Genomic DNA, 22,821 nt, shown 5'->3' with positions numbered 1-22,821 from the left:
CAAAGTAAGCATTCACTTTCTTTAAAACTACACTTTCCTGAGAAACCCTCCAAATAACCCAACTCCTAGGCAGTAGAATATTAATAACTGGTTTGTTCCTTTCATTAAAAGTGAACAGTCATGTTTTGACATCTAGAAGGGCTGATTTAGGTTTTCAGTAGGATGCAAAATCACCTTCTGTTGTCAGTATATTATGATTTTCACAGTTGAAAAGTATTATCTATCTCTCATGATAATTGCTCTTACCCACTTACAAATGCAGCTAATATTACCTTACACAGGACAAGACTCCATCATCTTTTTCCTTTTATTTCTTTCTTTACTATTTTCTGATTTATAAAAAATCCCCCATTATTTCGTGGTTGAGGAGCAGACAGAAAATTTCTTTGAAAAACTCATTACTTTCTCTAGTAAAATTGAATTTCACGCCTTGTCTTATTAAATACCATAAGCTTGACTTGATTTTTAATAGTGAAAAAAATCAGCTACTTGCAAAAAATACATATGTGATCTTATTTGTTGAAGATCAGCTGATTTATAAAAGCACTATGAAGCAACGCCATAAAAAAAAAAAAGCCTAGGCAAGGCAAGATGTTCTTATGGAATAAGGAATCTTTTATGTGTTCCAGAGATAAAGGTTCTCAAACTCTTTGCATCACCTTGGACAATTCAGGCAATCTGTGCCTTAGCTCTCTACCTATAAAAAGATGAAAAAACTTATCTGTTTGCTTGAGCTCTTTGAGGAGAAAAATCATTAGCCATGGTACTACAAAGTTATTGCTGCAGGAGTCTTATGAATTTATTTTCACACTGACAAATTGATATTCAGGATTTCCCACAGGGATTGACATATATTTCTGTTTTGGGAAACATCAGGATAGCACTGAGAGGAACATCATTGAATGCAAGAAGGTCAAGAGGAAAATCTGAAAGATAAATCTCAATGGAAACAATACAATTTTTGAAGTAGAACAAAGCCATTTAAAACTGCCATGAGTGAATGACCCATTTTAAAAGAACTCAACAGGCAGTCATGAAAAGACTATTACACCTGTTAAATCTGACCTTGGGACTAAAGGGGCTAAAGGATATCATAATTTCTGCTCACGATCAGCCTTTCTTTATAGCAAAGTGATATTCTTCACAATTTGCTGAGCCACTAGGAGCACAGCAGATGCTGTGATGTACCACTGAGCACCAGCCATGCCTAAACATGCAGAGCGTGATTTTAAAAAGTGACAAATAGCTCCAGCTTGCACTGACTTTAGATGCAATTAATTATCCAGATTTCCAATTTTATTTGTGGTCCTAGCATAGCAGTCCTGTCTTTTGCATAATGTCAGTCAATACACCCACACACTCTCAGCACCTTCATTTTTATGGTTAACTTTTGGCAGCAAGAGATTATTTTTTTCAACATATTTACATGCTTTTCTAAGCCTGAAATATAATTTTATCATCCCCAAGAAACAGGGTAATTTAGACTTAGTCAACAGACACGCACCCCCTTGTATGAAAAATGTGTTTGCAATAAAAACATATGTGAATAATTTCAAAATCTTTTCTATTATATTCCCAGGTGCACTATCCATTTGGGCAGCAATTGATTTTGCAACAAAAACGTTATTATCCAGTTGTGTAATGGGGCCATGGTTATTGCAGTGAAAGCTACTTGTGCAACATATTTTAAAGAAGGTTTGCCCAAAATACATGAGACTTTAGAACACAATTTTTCAACTAATTTGCGCCTCTTAGTCAGAAGCAAGGTAGGGCAAAACCACCAGCAGCATCCTTTTGCACACCCTTATAATGTACTCCTCAGCAGGGTCCCTCACTCCCCACTGTGTGGTTGGACATGTTTCCTAACTTCTAACTGAAGAGTTACAACCCCACCTCTATTCTACCATTTCTGGAAGAGTATTACAAACTGCAAAATACAGTAGTCTTAACAGCAACGTAAGATTAGATAGCATCCACATTCTTATCTTACAGGGGGAAAAAAATGAGGGACTGATATATTAAAGTGAAAGTTATAAGAAATAATGAATAATAATTTCAGTTGTCCGATCTAAGACATGTCGGTAAGTAATTTCTTTTTTTTTCTGGAGAGTAAAGATTGATGTTATTTTACATGTTTAAAGAATAGCTCCTGTTACCTCTACTTGCAGACGCAAGAGCACCCCCCAGTTGCAAATAAACCCCAGCTATACAAATGAAGTGCTCAGTTAATTGCAAATGTGCAAAGAACAGTTGAGAAAATTTTGATCCCAGTGCTCAGCATTACACATGGTCTCTGCAACAGTGACAGGGAAAGAATCTCATTTGATATTATAACATCACATTTTCTTTATTATGAGCTGATCTTTTTTTTCTCCATTTCCCTGCCTTATGCATTGCACTTTCCAATTGCTACAACCAGTAACCCTTACGGGCGGCCCTAGAACCAATAGCTTTCCTCAATATGGGCTCTGGTTCCCTGTAGGCCATGATATGTTTATCCCACATACCATAGAATATGATAACATAATCAAAAGATTGTAATTCATCATACAAGAAAGACTGTCTGAGGTTGGAAAGGCAACTTTAACTGACTTGGAAATCCTACATTCTTCCAACTTGGGCTTTTATGCAATTTCCTGCATGTTCAAAAAAGAAAACAGCATAAATAGATCAAAAAGAACCATTAAAGGAACCATCTTGATTGTCTTACAGATCTCTGCCATCAGTACAGATCTTCACTGGTACTAAGGGAGCAACAATGACGGATTTCTACCTTCTCTGTGAATATGCCAATTTGGCCTGGGAGAACAAAGTTAAAAAATGGGAAGGATATTTATCTGACCACTTTTCCTACAGATCAGAAGAGCAAAGATTATGGAGACCCATATTCATTTCTGGGCAGCGAACAGAAGTGTGTTCAAGCACTTATAAATCATTCTGACTGTCCCTTCCTGATACATCTCTATCCTATTCTGCTCCTATTCATCCCGATTTCCGTCCCAATCCAATTCTCCATTTCTTCTTATTGAAGGGAATATCTTCCTATTCTTCTTGTACATCACATGCAAACAAGAGGAAGAATGAAATCAGTTTTCCTTCTCTCAGTTTTAGCACCCAGAGCAATCAGAAGGAATTTTAAGAAAAATGAATCTCACCTTCTAACAGGTGATGACTGGGTATGTTTGGTCCAGCCAGTGCAGTGTTCAGGGCAAGGAGAGCACACACACTGTGAACACTACCTCCAATGAACGTAACTTCTGCTTTCTACCAGGCTTGTGCAAGAAGAGGTTTTCAGAAGGTTGACAATTCTATTATACCTCCAAAGATCAGATTTTAATGCAAATTATAAAAACCTTGCCTTAGGCTTTTGTTGAAAGTTGAATTTCGATATTTGATCTGAAACCTAGAGGATTTAGATATGCAACCATTTATAAGACTTTCTTGAGCACAGGCAAACTGCTGCATACTCAGAAATACTGAGACTGTTTGAAACAAAGCAGCAGAAGAAATAAAGCCTGAAATAGATGTCTGAAATTAAAAAATTATGCACCATACCACTCAAATTTGCTAAAATTATTAAAAATTTTAAAGCTGTTATTATAAGGGAATGTGCTGAGAAATGTTAATTATTCATACCTCTGTCAATAACTCACATGTTTATTAATATAATCATGCAAATACTCACATACCCAAACTCCTGAAGAAGAAACAATGTTAGGTAAAAGGAACCCAAAGAAAACAGAAGCAATCCTTGCCGATAGAGAAACTTGGTTGTTTTAGACCTTTCCCAGAAAGGTTTACAATCTGGAAAAGCTTCCAAAATCCTTGACTAACCACCACTGGTGGCAAAATGTGCTTTATTTTACCTGTGTCTGGTGTACTATCAAAAGTGTCTCTCAGGAGCCATTTATGTGCTGCACTTCCCAGCTAGGTTACTGGAATGCCATCTATAGAAGATTATGTGGGCAGGTCCCTGGAAAGCTGCAGATAGCACAGACTGAAACAAACATATTATTCTACCATCCTCAAGATTGCATTTCAAGGTATAGCAACAGAGAAAGCACCGTGTATCTATGAAAATGACCATGAAAAGTGCTGCTAATTGTTTTTTGAAATGGAGACAACACTCACTGTCTAATGCTATGAAATAACTAGAAGATATCAAATAAAATTGCCTTTAAAACAACCAAAAGGTGGTTCTCATCATACAATGCACAGATAAGCTGTAACACTTTGAAACAGGATACGATGTAGTACACAGATTCATGAAACAAAGGGACAAATCAACAGAAGAAAAATCTATGGTGGGTCACAAATTACAGAAAAGTCCTTGAATCTCAAACAGATGGACAAGGCAGGAGTATTTTGGAAAAGTATTGCCACATATTCTTGCCTTGCTCTCCTATTCTTCTCTGGGCATCTGATTTTGGCAGCTTTTGGAGTCAGCCCTACAGGAAAGATGGACTTTTTATTTGACTCAATACAGTCACAATAGCACAGGGGGACACAGAGGAATCCCTGTATTCTCTTGCCTGAAAATTTTCATCACCTGATCCCCATAACATAAGTACCCTGCTGTACAGTGTGTGCATCTTGTAGCTGTCAATTCTAGAAAGTTTTGATACTAGGATCACAATCACAGAACAAGGAAAGCTGGCAACTCCTTCCCCTCAAGAAACTCTCCATTTCTCCATTTCTTTACAATGCAAAACACTGTGGGAGAAAGAACGCAAAAGACCCTTCTCTTCCACTCAAGTGAAGTGGCCTAAAAAGGCCATCTAGGAAACTCCAAGCTGGAACAGAAATAGGCAAAGAACAGGAAGGCAGGCAGAGATAAGCAGTGGGGGAGGCAGAATGGGAGAAAAAAAATAATCAAAAGACATAATAAAATATAATGCAGTGTCAACAGAAGTAAAGAATGAGTGCTTGGGGGAAATGTTTTTTTCAACTGTGAATGTTTCCTCACATGAAACACCACCACAATCCTGAAAAACATTTTGTCTCCCTCAAAAATTATTCCACTATTGCTGTTTTTGCAGCTGGTTAGTATCAATGTTACACATACACAGATTATCTCTCTCTTCTGTTCACTGCATTAAGTGAATGCCAGGGGTCAAAAGAAAGATAATGTCTTCCTGATTTTAAAAGTTTTCTCAAACAAATTCTCTATTGGATGTGTATCATCAGCTTCACACTGCCAACAGAAAAATACCTGGTTGTAACCAGATGCTACCTTTGAATCTCTGCTCAAAGGTATTCCTTCAAGGCAATTCTCTAAATCAACACCAGTGTAAAAAATCCTGGAACTAGGCACCATGGTAAAAAACAGTATCAGAACAATTTTTATTGGTGTCTTATTCTTGGAACGACACAAACCAAGATCTGCATCAGCTAAGCATATTTGGTTAAGAAAATTAGTAGTTTCCTTGTATACATTACATTAATTCTCTTGAGTATTTTCTGTGTTTCCACTATTGCAGCTTACGCAGGACAAGATAACGTATGATGACAGCCACTAGAAGAAAGTTTGACCTGTTTGTCTGATCTACTGCATAACTCAAAGCTAAATTTGGGTAAAGGCAATGCTATCATAAGAGAGAAGTACTGCTAAAGTCTATAGTTGTTATTATTAACTATTAACTATTTTGTTTTTACAGTATCTTAAAATGTTATACATTACATTAACTGTTAATAACTATTGCTAATATTCTTAATGTGGTGCTCCAATTAAATGCTTCTTATCCAGCTTAAAACAGGTTAAGAGCTCCTATGGTGGCATCTTCAAACACCTAAAAGAGCTCACTGCAATTATACATGCATTTAGCCCTTTCATGCCCTTGAAGATTGCAGGGCATTCATCAACACGTACAATAATTAATTTCTATGTTTTTGCTAAGAAGGGAGATTACCCATTTTATCCACAATGGTTTTCCCGGTCAGCAACTACCGTAACTTTTCTAACCAAAAAAAACTTAATTAAAATACTGTATCTAACTGAAAAAAAATGTTGCAATAATGACTGAATAAAAAGTTCAACAATATTTATTTGTCTTATGGAACAGAAAAGTTCTGCGTTACTTATAATTTAATGCTACTTATAATGTCATGTGTTACTTATACATATACTTACTTACTTTCATTCTTTTTCATAATTCCTTTTTTTTTATTCATTCCTTTTTACAGATTTGGAGTTTAACTACTAATAGTTAAATGCATCTATAGTATATAGGAATTATTATAATACTCAGAAACCATTACAGCATGGAAAGTCCCTTTTTTACATAGTTCAGAAAAAAAAAAAAGAAAAAAACCCCAACAAACCAAAAACCATAGAAAACAGCATTATGTTTTAAGAAACTCACGTGAAGGGAAAAAAAAACCCTAAGTTAATGCCTCCATTAAATCTGAGTCAGGACTAAAATCCCTAACATTCACTCCAATAGGAATGAAACTGTGATCACAGGACGATCTGCAATAAAAGGAACCTGAAAAAAATGTACTTTCACATATTTAACTTTCACTACTTGAAACATTACCAAAAAATTCTGTGGAGACATAAAATCTCCTAAGACAAAAATATAAATTTGTTCTTGGAAAAAATGATATGAAAAATATTTTCATAATTTGGCATAACTGACAGCTATTTAAAAACAGTTTCTCACCAGAAAAAAAGGTCTCGTTGGCTTTTGTCATATAATTTTTTCTACATTTAAGAACTAACAGTCTAATAATATCCAACATAACAATGCAATAGAGTTGATATTCTATATTTAAATTTTAATAGACTATGTCTTTTGTATAACTTAAATAGTATTATTTATTACAAATCTCATGGCTATGAAGTGCAATTCAGGCCCCATGTGCATCATTTTTTATCAGAAACAGACATTTATAATGCCTCTTTACTAATAATACAGAAGTGAACATTGTCTGACAGTTCCGTACTGTCGCTTACATAGTTTTGCTGTATAAAGAGCAGAAGCATCATAGTCACTGCTGCTTTTGAAAGAATTTTACCATTCAAATTAATTGAAAAATAATTTCAGGGCTCTTGTGACGGCTCCACATTAATATAAATCAGCTCATTGTGTTGCTTTATTCTCATTCAAGCTACTGTGGTTTTTTTCTCCACAGTTTTAACAACATCAGCTGTGTTGGCTGGTCAAAGTAAATACAATGACAGAAAAATACAGTGACAGTTGAAATAAAGAAAAACAGAGCTGGAATATTTCTGAGAGTAGGCATATGTACAGCAGACCCCAGGAAGGTTTCTGAGATTTTTCCTTCCTAGAAATGCATTATTGGATTCACATAGAATGAATGACTGATGATGCTTCTTTCTCACTCCCTTACATGCTCATTAGAACTGTGAAACCAGTCCAACTGTCCATCTTAACTCTCAGAAGCTGGATTCCTAAAACTATTTTCAGAGTAGCTGATTTTCTCATCTACCTGGTATTCACTTGCCACTTGCGTGAAAGGGTATCAACCTGACTGATGCAGCCCTCTCTACTGACCTGCACCTTTTTCTCTGTGGCTCATTTTGTACATTCAGACGGTTTTACTATAATGGCACATGGCTCAGATTTTCCAGTACATTCAGTACATCTGTGGTCACATCAGGAATGTACGTCACAATAATTTCTCCATAGTGGTAACGTGCACTCAATTTGCAAAGTAAATAGAAAATATCTAGACAAAGAGATAAATAACAGCAGTGACACATGAACAAGTATAAATCCACTAGATAATCCCAATTCTAACTAATAAACATTTTTCAGGAAAGCTGGTAACTGTCCCCAGGACAAATGCCCTAGATTCTAACTAGATCAGTCAACACACATTGTTCAACAGAGCTTGGAAAGGCATGTGAGGTTCAAGGATTTTTTTGAGGAGTGATAATTTTCAATTCAGAAAATGTGGAGGATAACGAGTATTTAGTCACAGTCAGACAAAAACAATCAAGAGAAAATTTTGGTTTGGACTGGGTGATACTGTGTTAAACCAAGCAGGTATAGCAGCCACACCTTTTTTTTTGATAAATACAAGAAATAACTAAAGCCCCAAAAGAGAATTACATCATCATACAAAATAGATTATATGTAAGGCATGTGTGGGCAGGAAGGGTTTCACTGCATGCAATCTGGAGGCATTAGTCCCCACAAGAAACCACAAAGTTGAGACATAAGCAGCCATATGCCAAGGACACGCTCTTGGAATTTCCAGGAACTGAGCCCTGAGAAGAACGTGAAGAGTGCTTTGGGCTGAGCGCTAAGTAAAAAAGGATTGGAATAGTGAACCAACCCCTGCTGTTTGGTTCTACTGCGTTCAGAGATGTAAATTCTTTCAAATATACAAATTTCAGAAATAAATATTCAACTACAACATTATTTATTTCTGTAGGAGAAACAGCCTAGTGAACCTGGGCCTTCTTCAGTCACAGAGGAATCACATTGGAACCATTCTTTTCAATAAGAAAAGACAAAAAATTCTCTGTTGTCTATCTTTCTACATGAAAGCTATTCACATCCAAGCATCATGCACAGTAGTTCATGAAAATATGAATTAAAAATGCCTTTTGCTTTATACAGCAGTATGTCAAAACTTCATTAAGCAACCCAGGTCTCCACAGCCTGACAGGTAGGGGCAGTGTGTCTCACAACTGGCTCTGGATATTTTCCCCTAGTGAGAAATAGCAAGCTTCCACTATGTTCTTCTCTGTAATATATGCAGTTTGCTACCAGATAGATACAAATCCTGCCATACAGATTACAGAAGAATCATCAATGAGGCACTAGCCTAATAAGCTTGTCTGGCAGTATTAAATATATTATTTTAGCCAGAAGATATTCTGAAATTTGGAAATTTCAGAAGTCAGCAATCTCTTCTGGCTTGATCTAAAAGTTCAGCTATCTAGATTTGGTGGGGCTTTTGAACGTTTTGGCCAGCTATAATTTGTCAAAATTTTATAGGCATATTTATATTATACCTTGTATTCAGTCTGTGCACCACACACGCATGAAACTCAGGTCTCTGGGTTGCATTTTCAGAATTCTACCTCATTCTGTGCCCCGTAGAAGTGTGCTCAATTAATGACATGCTAGTTGCTCATTGCTCATTGTTAGTTACTCTCACTGCTCAGCATACAACGCTTTACCATACCTATGTATTTATGCTACAGCCTCTTACTTTATTTATTATTTGAACCTGCCATGAAGACAAAATTATTGTACTCCTAATTCCAATGATGTTCATTACTATGGTACCAAAGGCATCAACACACATATGGTTACAAAATCCTTGCGAGCTACAAGGACAGTTTCATTCTCATTTTACAAAGGGAAGTTGAGGCATGGGAAAAAAATATGCATTTGTATAATTACTTCCTTATAGTTCCCATTTGGAGAGATCTATTAGATGTAATTTTTCAACATATTTAGCATATATCATATGGTTAAAACACAGCTCCCAGTGGCTTTCAATACAGCAACTTGCCCAAAACCCCACAGGAACGCTACAAAAGACTTGTAGATACTGTTCAGTTTTCCTGGAAAGCATTCAACTGCCTTCAACAAAACACAATCCCTCTTTGTGTATTTCCCCACCTCAGCCATTACAAATATTCCCACCGGTGAAGGTAGGTATGGACAGCAGCATCCTTTAATTTATGACCCCTCAAAACATGCCCTAACAGACGGAGAGAATCCAACTGGTAAAAAGATTTGATCTAACATTTTAAGGCTATAATATTACGCTTATTCAGAAGGCGCAAGGAGATAACCCAGGATATACAAACAAACTTAATTGTAGCATTATCTAACATTCAAAGATACACTGTATAACCTCACTGTTCTTCTAAGGTAGTTTTGAGTGTATAACTTCTTAGGTTTTTTAAACAAAATTGAAAAAGAGTCTTCATCATACCATTTCTTCTTCTTTATTGTCACACAGAAGTCATAAACAAAGTTAGAATCCACAGATGGACCGTACAAGCCTCTGTCACTTAGGCTCACGGGACAATGCCTCATCAACAGTAAACTCTCAAATGCCAGCAAGAGAACTCCAGCAACGGGGTCAATGAGAAAACAGAATCAGGCTTCCTGCTCTCAGGTCTGATCTCACCTAGATTTGGATCTAGAGAACAGAGCGGCAGCTCTGAGGAGATGGAAATGCCTTAGAGAGCGGCTGGAAAGCTGCCTGGTGGCAAAGAACCTGGGAGTGTTGGTTGACACCTGGCTGAATATGAGCCAGCTCAGAATTTTTGATGCAAAACAAAAAAGCCTCAAATCAATACAAGTTGGAAAAAAATTCAGCCTAAACAATTAAAGCACAGCAAAACTATAACCAACTGACAACTAGACTTTATCACAGTAACGTGAAGGAACATAATAACAGAACCAGAAATAATAATTTCATCCCAGAGCTTTCCCTACACATAAAAAATACATTATTAAATACGAACTCATGAACATAGTGTAACAATTAAGAATGGAAACATACACTGCCTTCCTTTTTCTTGGTGTGGTGAGAAGCATACCCTTGTACTGGTGTCATTTTCAGTTTTGTTTTGGAATTGAGAGCACTTCAGGAATTCTGGCCAGGAAGCATTTACCATACCCAAGACTGGTTCACAGCCTTCTTTTGCTGCCTCACAAAATGTCCTGCAGGGCAACAGGCCTCGACTGGAGAAAAGAGACAGAGAACAAAAATACAAAGGATTATTACTCTACAAGATTGTGAAAACATTTTAAAAAGAGAAAAAAGTAATAACAAACACTTTTGAAGAATTTTACTTTCTACAGAGCTACACCAAAAAGGTGCCAAATCTTCATTATTCAACTAAGGTGGCATCAGCTCCGGCTTTCAGGCTGAATTTAAGCCCAAATCAAGCTCAACACAGTGAGACTGATGCACTCCTCCTGTTTGAACTAACTGAACTTTGGTCCAAGCAGAGCTCAGCAAGTAGGCCTAAATGAAGTTAAGCTGTTGTGTAAGGCTATCAGCGAGAACTCAGCACCAAACCCAAAAAAACGCAGTTTGGCTGGAGACTGGTCTGATAAGCGGCCAAAACCACATTAACACAGAAGAAAATCTGACTGTAAATCAACGACTTTACACTATATGGGAGCACTTCGTTACCTAAGAGAGCTGTCAAACAGAGTAATGTAAGTTATTGCTGGAGCACAATGAAAGAAAGCATCTCAGTAAGCAGGAGCAATTGCATCTGGAAGTCCACACACACAAGCAAAGCAGCCCAAATGAGACACACTGCCAGCCTATCCAAACACTTTCCTCACCCGTATGACTGGTAAGCCAAAAAGACCCAGATCTTCTTTCTGGAAAGCAGAAGCACTAACGCAGCTAGATGGTGGCATCTACTAACTAGAGCTAGAGAGTGTGTCATAACTACCAAAAATTAGGAAGAAGAAAGGCCTGAATATACAGTAGGAAAGATAAGACATCTGAGTGGTCTTTGTCAGAAGACTATGTCAGCCTTCTGGATGAGTTAACAGAAAGAACACGTAAGTGGCAAAAAAGATCTCTCCCACAAGTACCCAATGCCCCATCACTACATTTTCTCAATGTGTGGACTCCTTCCTCAAATAAACTGTAGTGCTTATAGCATTTCTTAGAGTATTATAAAAATTCACCAGCAGAAGACTGGAAAGCTAATGAACATTCATAACTTATGAATCAATGACCAAAAAGCAGAAGTTGCATACGTGCTCTAAGCAGGAAAGATCTCACTCACATTTAAAACAGTTCAAGTTTTCTCAGGCATAATTAAAATTGGGACACTTATTCCTAAGTATATAATGAAAAAATGTAACTCTGACTTGCAAGTAAAATGTCTTTTATTTTTTAAAGCATTATTATGCATTGCTGGCTTTGCTTTATTACAAAATATGACCTAAACTGTAATTTTTTACTTAGCTTGAAATCAATGTTTTGTCATTTGGGAAAAAAGAATGATGAATTTCTAAAATATACAATGTTTAAAATATGATTAACATGTCAACTTAATGTGCATTTATTATATCTTAATGATACTTCTGACTATAATAAAATATTTTATTCTAGACAACTTTTTTTTTTTTTTAAACAGTGAACACCAAGACTGGGAAGGCGTGCCTTGGGTTTTATTAATTTTTTTATCTAATTTAGAAATACAGTCATGAATGTCCGCTGTCTTCACTATAACTTCACTATCACTATAAGGTCTATAACTTCAGGGTCATCTGCTCAGATCATCAACAGCACTGTAAACAAAGATAATCAGAGAGTTACTTGTACTTAAACAATTATATCCTTTCCCGTAATTGTGAGCTGTCACCGCCAATACCATACTTGATTCATGATTCATGACCATTAAATTCCAGAAAGATTCCACAGAGGAAGTGATGTAATTGAAGTGAATTTCAGCTAAACAAACGTTACACTGACCTAGAAGGTGATTTGGCACAATATTCTGAAAGGAAACAAAACTGCTTGAAGTGGAAAATGTCAACCAATTCTCAGTGGAAGGAACAACATGTACAGAGACCTAGAAATACCTGTAATTGTTAAGTATGGCTCTCTTACAGAAACAGCTGACACATTCAGAAACGCTTGAGAGAACTTCACCCGTACAAGTCCATGGGACCCAAGAGGCTGTATCTAAGGGTGCAAACTCTTCAGTGCTCTTGCAAGGCCTGTCTCGGTCATCTCTGAAAGGTCATGGACATCAGGGGAGGTTTTTCACAACTAGAAAAAGGTAAATGTTGCACCCATCTTCAAAAAAAGGCCAAAAAGGTCAAGCTCGGTAACTTCAAGCTGGTCAGCCTGATTTAGTCCCAAGGAAAATCACAGAGCGAGTCCTCCTTGAACACATTTCTGGGCACAGGAAGATGATGATCGGGAACAGTCAGCATAGATTTATCAAGGGTAAATCATGGCTGACCAGCCTGACTGACTGTTATGATAAAATAACTAGACGTGTAGTACTGGGATCTGTCCTGTTTGACATCTTTATCAAGGACCTGGAAGAGGTGACCAAGTGTGCCCTTGTCAAGTTTGCAGATGACACAACCTGTGGGAGGCAATCAATGTACTTGCTGGTAAAGCTGCCATTCAAAGGGACATAGACAGGCTGGAAGAATGGTCCAAGAGGAACTTTATGAAATTTAACAAGGATGAGTCCTGCACTTGGGAAGAAAGAACCTAGAAAGATGCAGGCTGGATACTGACTGATTGGGGAGCAGCTCTGCTGAAAACAACCTGGGGGTCTCGGTAGGCAGCAAGCTGGGCATAACCCAGCAGTGTATCCTGGCAGCAAAGCAGGCCAACAGTATCCCGCCTGAATCACATGAGTATATAATGGGAAAGGATTGTCCCCCTCTGCTCAGCACTTGCTAGACTTCATGTGAATACTGTGTCCACTTTTGGCTGCTCCAATACAGAAAAGACACTGATAAACAGCAGCAAATCCAGGGGAGGGCCACCAAGCTTGTCAGAGGTTGGGACACTCACCTGCGGGACAGGCTGAGGGAACTGGACGCCTACAGTTGGGATAAGAAGCCGCTTGGGGGTAACATCAACCACTACACCCTTCAGGACCCATGGGGAAATTATGGAGTCTAGCCATTCACAGCGCTGTTTGGTGGGAGGATGAGAAACAACTGACATAAGCTGAAACAAGAGACGTTCAGACAGGATATAAAGAACGTTTTCAGCATGAAATTCGTCAGGGAGTGAAACAAGTTATCCAAAGAGGTTGTGTGGTCTCCATCCTTGCATGTTTTCAAGACATAACTAGATAAAGCCCTGAATACATAATCTTACATAATACATACTTCTGCTCCACTGACGAGACGAGGAATATCATGGTAACAACGAACAGTTTCAGTAAAATGAAGCTATTTACTGTTTGAGCTATTTAAATTGGGTCTGTTGAGGGAAATTCACATAGAAAATGAGAACAACACAGAAAGAAATATCACAAACTAACATAAAATAAGGAAGTTTAACTGCATATACTGAATTTTTTCAGAATGTTGGGCGAATTGCAAATTCTTGATGTTACTGCAATTTGGAAACAACTTAAAGAACTATTACAGAAGTAGTTACCCAAAAGAAAATAAATTGCATAGCCAAGAACAACTCAGTATTCTGGTATTTCATTTGAAGTTTCAGAAATAAATATGTATAAAAGCACAAACACATGGACAGACACTTCGAGGTATCATTTTACTTAAAGTAGATTATAGAAAGTCTAGTCATTAATGAAAGCTGCCAGATTTGAAATGGCTAATTTATTGCAAAAATGTAAATGCATGACTCCGAATCCTTACCACATTCTTTACTGTGAGGATACAGAGTCTCCTTCGTGTTTGAGAAGGAACAAAGGGCTATTTCAAGAAATTAGTCAATCTGTCACTCAGGTTTGCATCTTGGGGATCATTGTCAGCCTTCACTTCATTTTGCATCATCACATCGAGGCCACCTTTAGAGGCCACCCACATACCACATCTAACATGTTTTGTCCCTTACTCCTACACTGATTAAATTTTAAACACCTTTTTTTGCAGTTTATATCTAAATTACTGCAGAACATTTTGGGATTTAACAAATGCAATTTTGCTTCATTGACAACCATTCATAATGCCACAAAAAAGATATTTTTCCTAGCACTCCACTTAGATCATATCATCTTTCTCTTTGTGTCTGACTCTTGGTTGTATCTGCCCACCCTAAAAATGTGGCTAGAACTCCACGTTCAGGCACAAGTAAGTTAGTGTTTCATTTTACAGTAATAGAGAAAAACACAGTACTATTAGCAACCGTGTGATACGGCAGCAAACTCCACAAGCAAGGAACAAAAAGCTGCCAGAGCTGTGTGACTACTAGTGGTAACATGAGGAAATTGGTGTAAAGCAAAACATGCACTTGCATACGTATTCTGAAGTCAGCATGGTTGCCTTTCTCTGCTTAGTAGCTAACAAGAGGAACATGCTGCCAGTGTTGTTACTGAGATTGTTACCTACTCTAGCTGGAACCACTGCTTCAAAATAGATGTCTTTAGAGATACATTCTCCAGGTAATGTTAAGGACTACAACCCAATACACTTTACATGCTGCAGTATTGAAGTTATCTCAGAAACCTTTATCAGGACCTTTATCTCTAAGATTGTCTCTTGCAGCTTCCTAGTTGGCAGCTTACTTCTTGCCTGGAAAAAAGCAGATAGATTCTAAAATAGTAATTTTCACCACCAGATTGGAATGTGTTGAAAGGCAGAAGATTTCAGTGCCATAAAGCAGATATCTGGCTGTGTACAAAACTAAGAACAAATGGTCCCTCCTGATGATAGGAAGAGCTGCCACTTATTAGTTCTGCACATTGTACTGGCAAATTAAAAGCTTACTATCTGACTTGTAATGACTCTTCAGATAAAGATGTTCTAAAATATTCTTCTGCTATTTACAGGACCTATTCTATATGGAAAGAAAGAAAGAGCACAGCAAGAGCTCTGCAGCAGACATCACTACCTCCTGACCGGAGCCTCAGAAACTCCCTAAATAAAGGGGATTTTGCAAGACGAGCGACTGTCTCCAGTCACTTTCATTTAGGGTTTTGGATGGCTTTTAGCTTTTCATTTTTAACTGATCTACTACTTCTAACATGTTATATTAGCATAATCACATTCTGGGTAGAGGTATTCACATAAGCAGACCCACTGGTTTAACAGAGGCTCCTTAGCAGAACATGCCAAAAGAAAAGCCGCTACTTACTATGGAAGGAGCTTGAGTTCCAAAATACCTGTAAGAAATAAGATGCCACATAACTAACACAGAGTATTGATTTGATCTATTTGTGGACGCTAGCCATTTAATTTATTCAGACTGATATGCTTAGAGTTCATGTTTCATTTATTTTTTAGGAAAACACACAATACACTACAAAATTACATTACAGTGAAAAGAAACACAAGCAGTGATTCTACCTCATTAACTGTAAATGGCTCCCACTGGTTCAATGGAGCATACCTGATGATCACAAATAGTAATTTGAAGGCAGTATATTCTGCTGACTTTTTGGGTTTTTTCCAAATAAGTGATAGCAGGAACATTAGTTGAATTTAACAAGTCTGTGACTGAGATGTACTTGAGTTTACCATGGCTAACCAAATTTATACTGCTCTTAGGATTTGTACAAGTGGACTGCTATTTAAAAAAAAACAAAACTACAAACAATTCTTGAATACTCTAAGATGAAGTTTTATACAAATGTGGAGTATTCGGTATGATCCATGTTCTCCTTGAACCACGCATAAATCATTAACTTCCAAAGCACCACACTGCAGATACAGCCTGACATATAGCCATCAGGTAATAATAGTATGAGTATGCTAATTTCTTCAAATGTAACTCAGCAAAGTTCAATATATGGTTAATTGTTTCCAAAGGTCTTTCAATGTACTGATCATTAATTTCTATGGAAATTTTACAAATAATAGTAAAAAGTTACATTAAAATATAAATCTGCACAGTTATATTTACACATGATAGTTAAAAGGCTTCTACAAATGTTAGGGGATGAGCAATTTTTTTCAGAAGATTCATCTGCATATTAAACTGTTTACATCTATATGAAAAAATCACAAATACAAAAAGTTCACCTCATTTGTTTAGTTTATGCAGTCTACCATTTGAGTATTACAGTGCAGTGTAAATGTTTGGGTATACACACAGCACAATAATAATTTAAAAATTACTAGGCTTCTACCAGACAACTGCACAGTGATTAAAGAAGCCAAGCAGAATTTGCAGTCTCTAGAGAAGCTCTGACAAACCAGAAAACACAGGATTATTCAGCAATTACTGCAATATTTGGCCCAGTTTCAATGTGCAGTCATGTGTCATCCATAAATTAAATATTTCTGGATAATGATCAAGTTTAGTATGGACATGCTGCTTAATCTACTGAAGGATGAAAAGATGATTAAAAATTTCCATCTTGATTAGTCTTATTTACAGCTACTTAGAGACCAATCATTTTAAAAATAAACTAGCATGTCTACAGCAATCTTACCATTATTTATTTGGCGCCAGTGGCAGGCACAGAAGCAGTTTATAACAGATTAGGGTGCCATTCTGCTCTTCAGGATATTCATGAAAAAAACTTGCTGAAGATGGAGTTTGATGAAAGAACAGATATGTGACATATTTTTAACTCTGGTTGGTTTCCCCACACTTAAAAGTTCATACTTCAGTTATTTCAGCTGCATATCAACATTAAGAATCATACGGCACAAAAAGAAACAAAAATGCTGTTTATAGTTTGTTACAAAGTATATTATGGGTAAAGAGAATAAATAAGGGGGTTTAATATGCATAAGGTATCTTTAGAGAAGCTATTTATCAGAAGAGCTTTATATTGAATATTCACTGAAGCAGATACATACAATACAGTATATGCTCTAAAACCATTACGTTAACTGATTTTAAGCTTCCAAAGAGGGTACACGCTGCTTGGCAGCAGATGATCTGACTTCCTCTTCATGCCAATCACCTAAAGTTCACTTAAATTGTAATTCAAATTGCCTGATTATAATCCTACATGGATCTCCTTTAAACACGTTTTACATTTTTAGATTAACTCTTTTCAGAAATTATTTCTTCTGTAACACTAACTTCTCTTCTTTGCAACCACATTACCATGCACTGAGCTCATCAGTAGACTCTTTAAGTCACTTAAGTGGTTGTTTCGAGTACTAGAAATTATCAACGAAGTATGCTACAAGAAGCAGTAAGGAGAGGGAAGATCCTTTAGGCAATTATTTTCCTCTTACTGCAGAATTTAACAGATTTGCGAAGGAACAATTGTTCAAGGTAGCTCAAGGGCCTGGCTCTCAAAGGCAGCAGCCACTGAGGCAATGGCTCTTGATAGGTCTTTTCTGGAAGTAGCAACAGCATATGCAGCTCTTGTTCCCAAATATCTATATATCTGTTTCTGTGTTGCTTTCAGTTTTGCAATAACAGCTGTTTGTAGGCTGTACAGTAAGCCAGGCCCAGTAACTGATTCAGTCGAAAAGTAATGTGACCAAAAAAAGAAAAAAAAGTATTCTTTTTTCTCATCTGACAATTGCGTTGGCCCCTCCCAAAGGGATACAGGCAAAGCAAAAATAAACTATCAGGAGAGGGAAAGGTAGAAATTGCTAAAGCTGACAAAAGCATTAAATAAAATATACAACTAACCATCCTGCAGGGACTCTCCATGCAACCTGGTAAATTCTCTATATGTCTATCTAGTGCTCATTATTTTCTGTGGCCTTTCTTTGTGTCTTCACATTAGTATCTACAAGTGGAGTCCCTCAAGGATCAGTACTGGGACTGGTCTTGTTTAACATCTTCGTCAGCGACATGGACAGTGGCATAGAGTGCACCCTCAGCCAGTTTGCCAACGACACCAAGCTGTGTGGGGCGGCTGACACACTGGAGGGAAGGGATGCCATCCACAGGGACCTGAACAGGCTGGAGAGGTGGGCCCATGCCAACCTCATGAAGTTCAACAAGACCAAGTGCAAGGTCCTCCATCTGGGTCAGGGCAATCCCAAGCACCGATATAGGCTGGGCAGTGACTGGCTTGAGAGCAGCCCTGAAGACAAGGACTTGGGGGTGCTTGTAGACGAGTGGCTCAACATGAGCCATCAGTGTGCACTAGCAGCCCAGAAAGCCAATCGTATCCTGGGCTGCATCAGGAAAATCACGGTCAGCAGGTCAAGGGAGGTGATTCTTCCCCTCTACTCCACTCTCGTGAGACCCCACCTGGAGTACTGCGTCCAATTCTGGAGCCCCTACTACAAGAAAGATATGGACGTGCTGGAACGTGTCCAGAGAAGGGCCATGAGGATGATCAGAGGCCTGGAGCACCTCTCCTATTATGAGGACAGACTGAGGGAGTTGGGGTTGTTCAGTCTGGAGAAAAGGCGGCTCCGAGGAGACCTTATAGTGGCCTACCAGTGTCTTAAGGGGGCCTACAAGAAAGATGGTGAGGGACTTTTTAGGATGTCGGGTAATGGTAGGACTAGAGGGAATGGATTAAAACTAGAGATGGGTCGATTCAGACTGGAAGTTAGGGAGAAGTTCTTCACCATGAGGGTGGTGAGACACTGGCACAGGTTGCCCAGAGAGGTGGTGGAAGCCCCATCCCTGGAAGTTTTTAAGGCCAAGCTGGATGGGGCTCTGAGCAATGTGATCTAGTGGGAGGTGTCCCTGCCCGTGGCAGGGGGGTTGGAACTAGATGATCTTTAAGGTCCCTTCCAACCCTAACAATTCTATGAGTCTATGATCTCCCCTGGTAAAAGCACTGCCACAGCCATGCCCTGTTGAGAAATTAATTATTGCAATTTTACAGATTAAAACAATAAAGGGCAAATGACTTGCAAGAGGTTATAAATGAAGGGGGTATACCAGAGCTGGAAATACAGCACAAAGATCACTCTCAGAACACACAGTTGTTGACTGGACCTGTCCTGGCTAAAGGTCACATTTGTGGTTCAGTAGACAACCTGACCAAATGCAGACTGATGACCATTTTCAACTACTGATGGTCCTCTTTACTGTTCTTTCCTCAACTCCATTCCTTCAGTTGTTCTGTGAGAACTGTTTATGTGGCCACACAGGAAGCCGTATTCAGGTATTGAGCCAAGTTGAAAACAACTGCATAGTATTTTGCTGGAATTTTTTTTTCAGCCAAATCCATTTAAGAAAAGTTTAAACTGGCATGGCTACCAGACGAAATATTTGTAATACAGCCTTGCTACAGAGCACTGAGGTGTAATTCCCTGTATCATTCATTGGCACATATGCTAAGAACAATGATAGATCTGAGGTGTGAGGCAGAATAAAGGAACAGGTAATACAATTGTGACAGACTGCAAGGCAGAAGGGGGAGGGGGGGGGACACAAACTGAAAAACCCAGGAAAAATGCAAAAATTATGGGAAGAAGAAAACTGAGATTGTCCTTTGTGTTTCTACAGTCCTGAAGTCAAACAAGTTGAAGTGACGAGCTGACACACCAGCCATTGTAAGTTCTAATTGTCATTAATACTTTGGGGGATTTTTTAACAATAAAGACTTCCACAGAATATAAATGTCACAGAAGGAAGTTTCTACAGTAGAGCAAACACCCACACCCAGCTTTGCTATTTTTTAGAGTGACGGTTCCTGCGAAATCTTTCTCTGTGCCCTCTCACAGCTCTCCAACATGCAGAGCAGCGTATTCAAAGCTACTGAATAAAGCTATATGTGACAAGCTCATAAAAATCTCAATACTACTTCTTGATTCATCGATTTGTAAATAAATGGGCTGTTTAATGTTTCCGTTTCACACAATAGAGAAAATAATGTGGTTTTGTCTTTCGTTGTTCAGTTTTCATCTTTATCTTGCAAGTTATTTGGAAAGAGTGCATTTTTTTCCTATTTTGTCTCCAGAGATGGGTTTAAAACTGAAATTTGCTTCTTTAGTAATAAAATCTGAAAAGAAAGCAAGATTTTTAGATTTTTGTGGTTATTTCACTTGACAAAATTATACTGAATCCATATAGCAATATTTTGGGAAGGACCCTCAACTCCATGCGACACTTTATAGTACTGAATGCAGAGCTAGCTGCACGTGCATTTCTGACTTCCCACATTGTTTTTAGTTCAAACGCATGTAGTGTTTTCATGAAGCAGGTTCCTGCGTGCAAGTCCAAAGATGCACAATTAACGTGTAAAAAGACTACACAGGATGCACAGTCTGAGAAACGCCTAACATCTTAATGGAGAAAAAAGGCCTCAGAGGCGATCCTGGCAAAAGGCAGCAGCGGCAGCTCAGTTTCCCCGAGGTGGGTGATTGAAGAATGGCTCCAGCTGCTTACACGAGATTTATGCCTACTGTTAATTGGATGAATCGCTGGTAGATGCCCACTCATCTGCCCTTCAGGGACTGAGTATAAGGATTTACTGCTAGTGCAGAAAGCCATTTCTCACTCGTACACTCATGAATATTTGATCTGCTGTCATGAGGCTGGCAATTATGGATGAGCCAGAAGAGGAACGCCCTTTCCAAGGGACTGAAAAAAGCCTGGTTTATACAATGAGAATGAAAAAGATGGAGATCCTGAATGGATTGCCTGCAGCGTGGAAGAGCATGCAATCTGTATATAGGCTACGAGAACACAAAAGTCTCTGAACCAAATAAGATGCAAAAATTGGACTGTAATATGTTCTGTGGGCCCACACAGATGCCTTATATTTTTTTCCTCTAAAAATTACAGGTCCAATTAACTATTCCTTAATAGTTGCCATATCTAGTAGCAACAGAAAAGAGACAGCTAAAGAGTTACACTTGCAAAAGTCTTAGAACTGATATCCAAGAGTACCATACTTAAAAAAGAGCTCACACAGAATGCTGAAGGCTACTCAGACAGAGGAAGGAAATATAAATTCCTGATTCCAGTGAAAGGGGAAGTGGGAACAAATCCAAAGATACCATGAGATTAAAAAGACTCCTCTTATCCATCCAGAAATGAATAAAGGAAGCATCAGCTGCTGTTGAATTTCACATCTTCTATATCAGCTGCTGTTGACTTTAACATCTCTTTCAGGCCTAGCAACGTTCTTTGGACAATGTGGCCAAACTCAGCTGATATCCATAAGGATGCACATAATCTCTACAATGCAGGTTAGAATTTTCCATCTGTGTAATCATTTATTTTGTAGACAAAACCCAGATACATTATTTTGACTAAAACAAGGAGTCATTTCTATCTGTAATCAGCAACAAACAGAAATTCAGAAATCCGCTCTGACCCTTCAGTCTTTTTCTGGATATGACAGCACCATATGTCACAGCTGAGCTTACAATACCATAACAATCAAAATCACCTTACGTATACCCTGCCCAGCAGAAGCAAAGTGCTACATAAATTTTGCCATATAGCATTGAAATTATTACCACAAAAAAGTTATCAAAATCATTTAATGTGTTTTTTTCAATAACCCTATTCAGCTCAGAGGATCTGCCCTGCCTAAGGCAGCCAGCCCTTCCAGATTTCTCTTACTGATCGCATCACAATCAAACATGACAATGAAAATGGAAGAGATGTAGTAAATGAACTCATTAGAGCTATAGTTCAGCCAGGAATCACTTTAAATATTATTAAGAATATTGCTACAATTATGAGCTATTTTTACAATCTTGTTCCATCTGCCAAAACTTCTCATAAATGAAGTAAAACTTGTGAAAATTCTCGCCTGATATTTACCTGCAAATGCTGAACATGCTATTGATTTAGTTTACTCTATAGAAATGTCTCTTGCAAAAATGAAGCTCCTAATATGCCCGAGAATCCAGGTTACAAGATCTTTTGCTGTTGGCAGACAAAATTCACACTTGGCAAAGACAAGCTGTTACAGTGAAATAGAAGTCCTCTGAATCCCACAAAGCTATTTCAACTGCAGCACTGTTACAGAAATTCTGGAATAACAGTGAGTAAATCATACACTGCACAGCTGCTCTAACTGCTGGTATGACCAGGATAATAAAGGCACCAAAAACTGCATTGTGCCTAAAGGACAGTCTCCCATTTCCACAGATGACTGCGATAGGTACCCTTAATTTCATGTAGCTCTCCAGAACTCATGCTGCCCTGTGCAATTCAGAGCACTGTCGAAAGGAAGACCTCAAGAATCAGCCTAAGTGAAAACTTTTTGAGCTGCACCTTCTCAGGAATCCTAAAGAATCACAGACACATCTATCACTCATTTACACTCTAGGCTCCTCTCCATTGAGTTCA

At 38.1% G+C, this 22,821-nt stretch overlaps 1 protein-coding gene across 2 annotated transcripts in view; it reads right to left on the bottom strand.

The window, feature by feature from the left end:
- Positions 1-22,821, bottom strand: part of CORIN (corin, serine peptidase) — a 149,115-nt gene that overhangs the window by 58,881 nt on the left and 67,413 nt on the right. For both annotated transcript variants that reach the window (XM_054204227.1, XM_054204228.1), the window contains exon 5: positions 10,501-10,682. In XM_054204227.1, coding sequence (XP_054060202.1) covers positions 10,501-10,682 — 182 coding nt within the window. The remainder of the gene's footprint in view (positions 1-10,500; positions 10,683-22,821) is intronic.

Source organism: Rissa tridactyla, chromosome 5 (genome assembly GCF_028500815.1).
Source record: "Rissa tridactyla isolate bRisTri1 chromosome 5, bRisTri1.patW.cur.20221130, whole genome shotgun sequence".
Lineage (NCBI taxonomy): Eukaryota > Metazoa > Chordata > Aves > Charadriiformes > Laridae > Rissa > Rissa tridactyla.
Note: the sequence above shows the minus strand (reverse complement) of the source record. Positions and strands in the feature narration are given on the sequence as shown.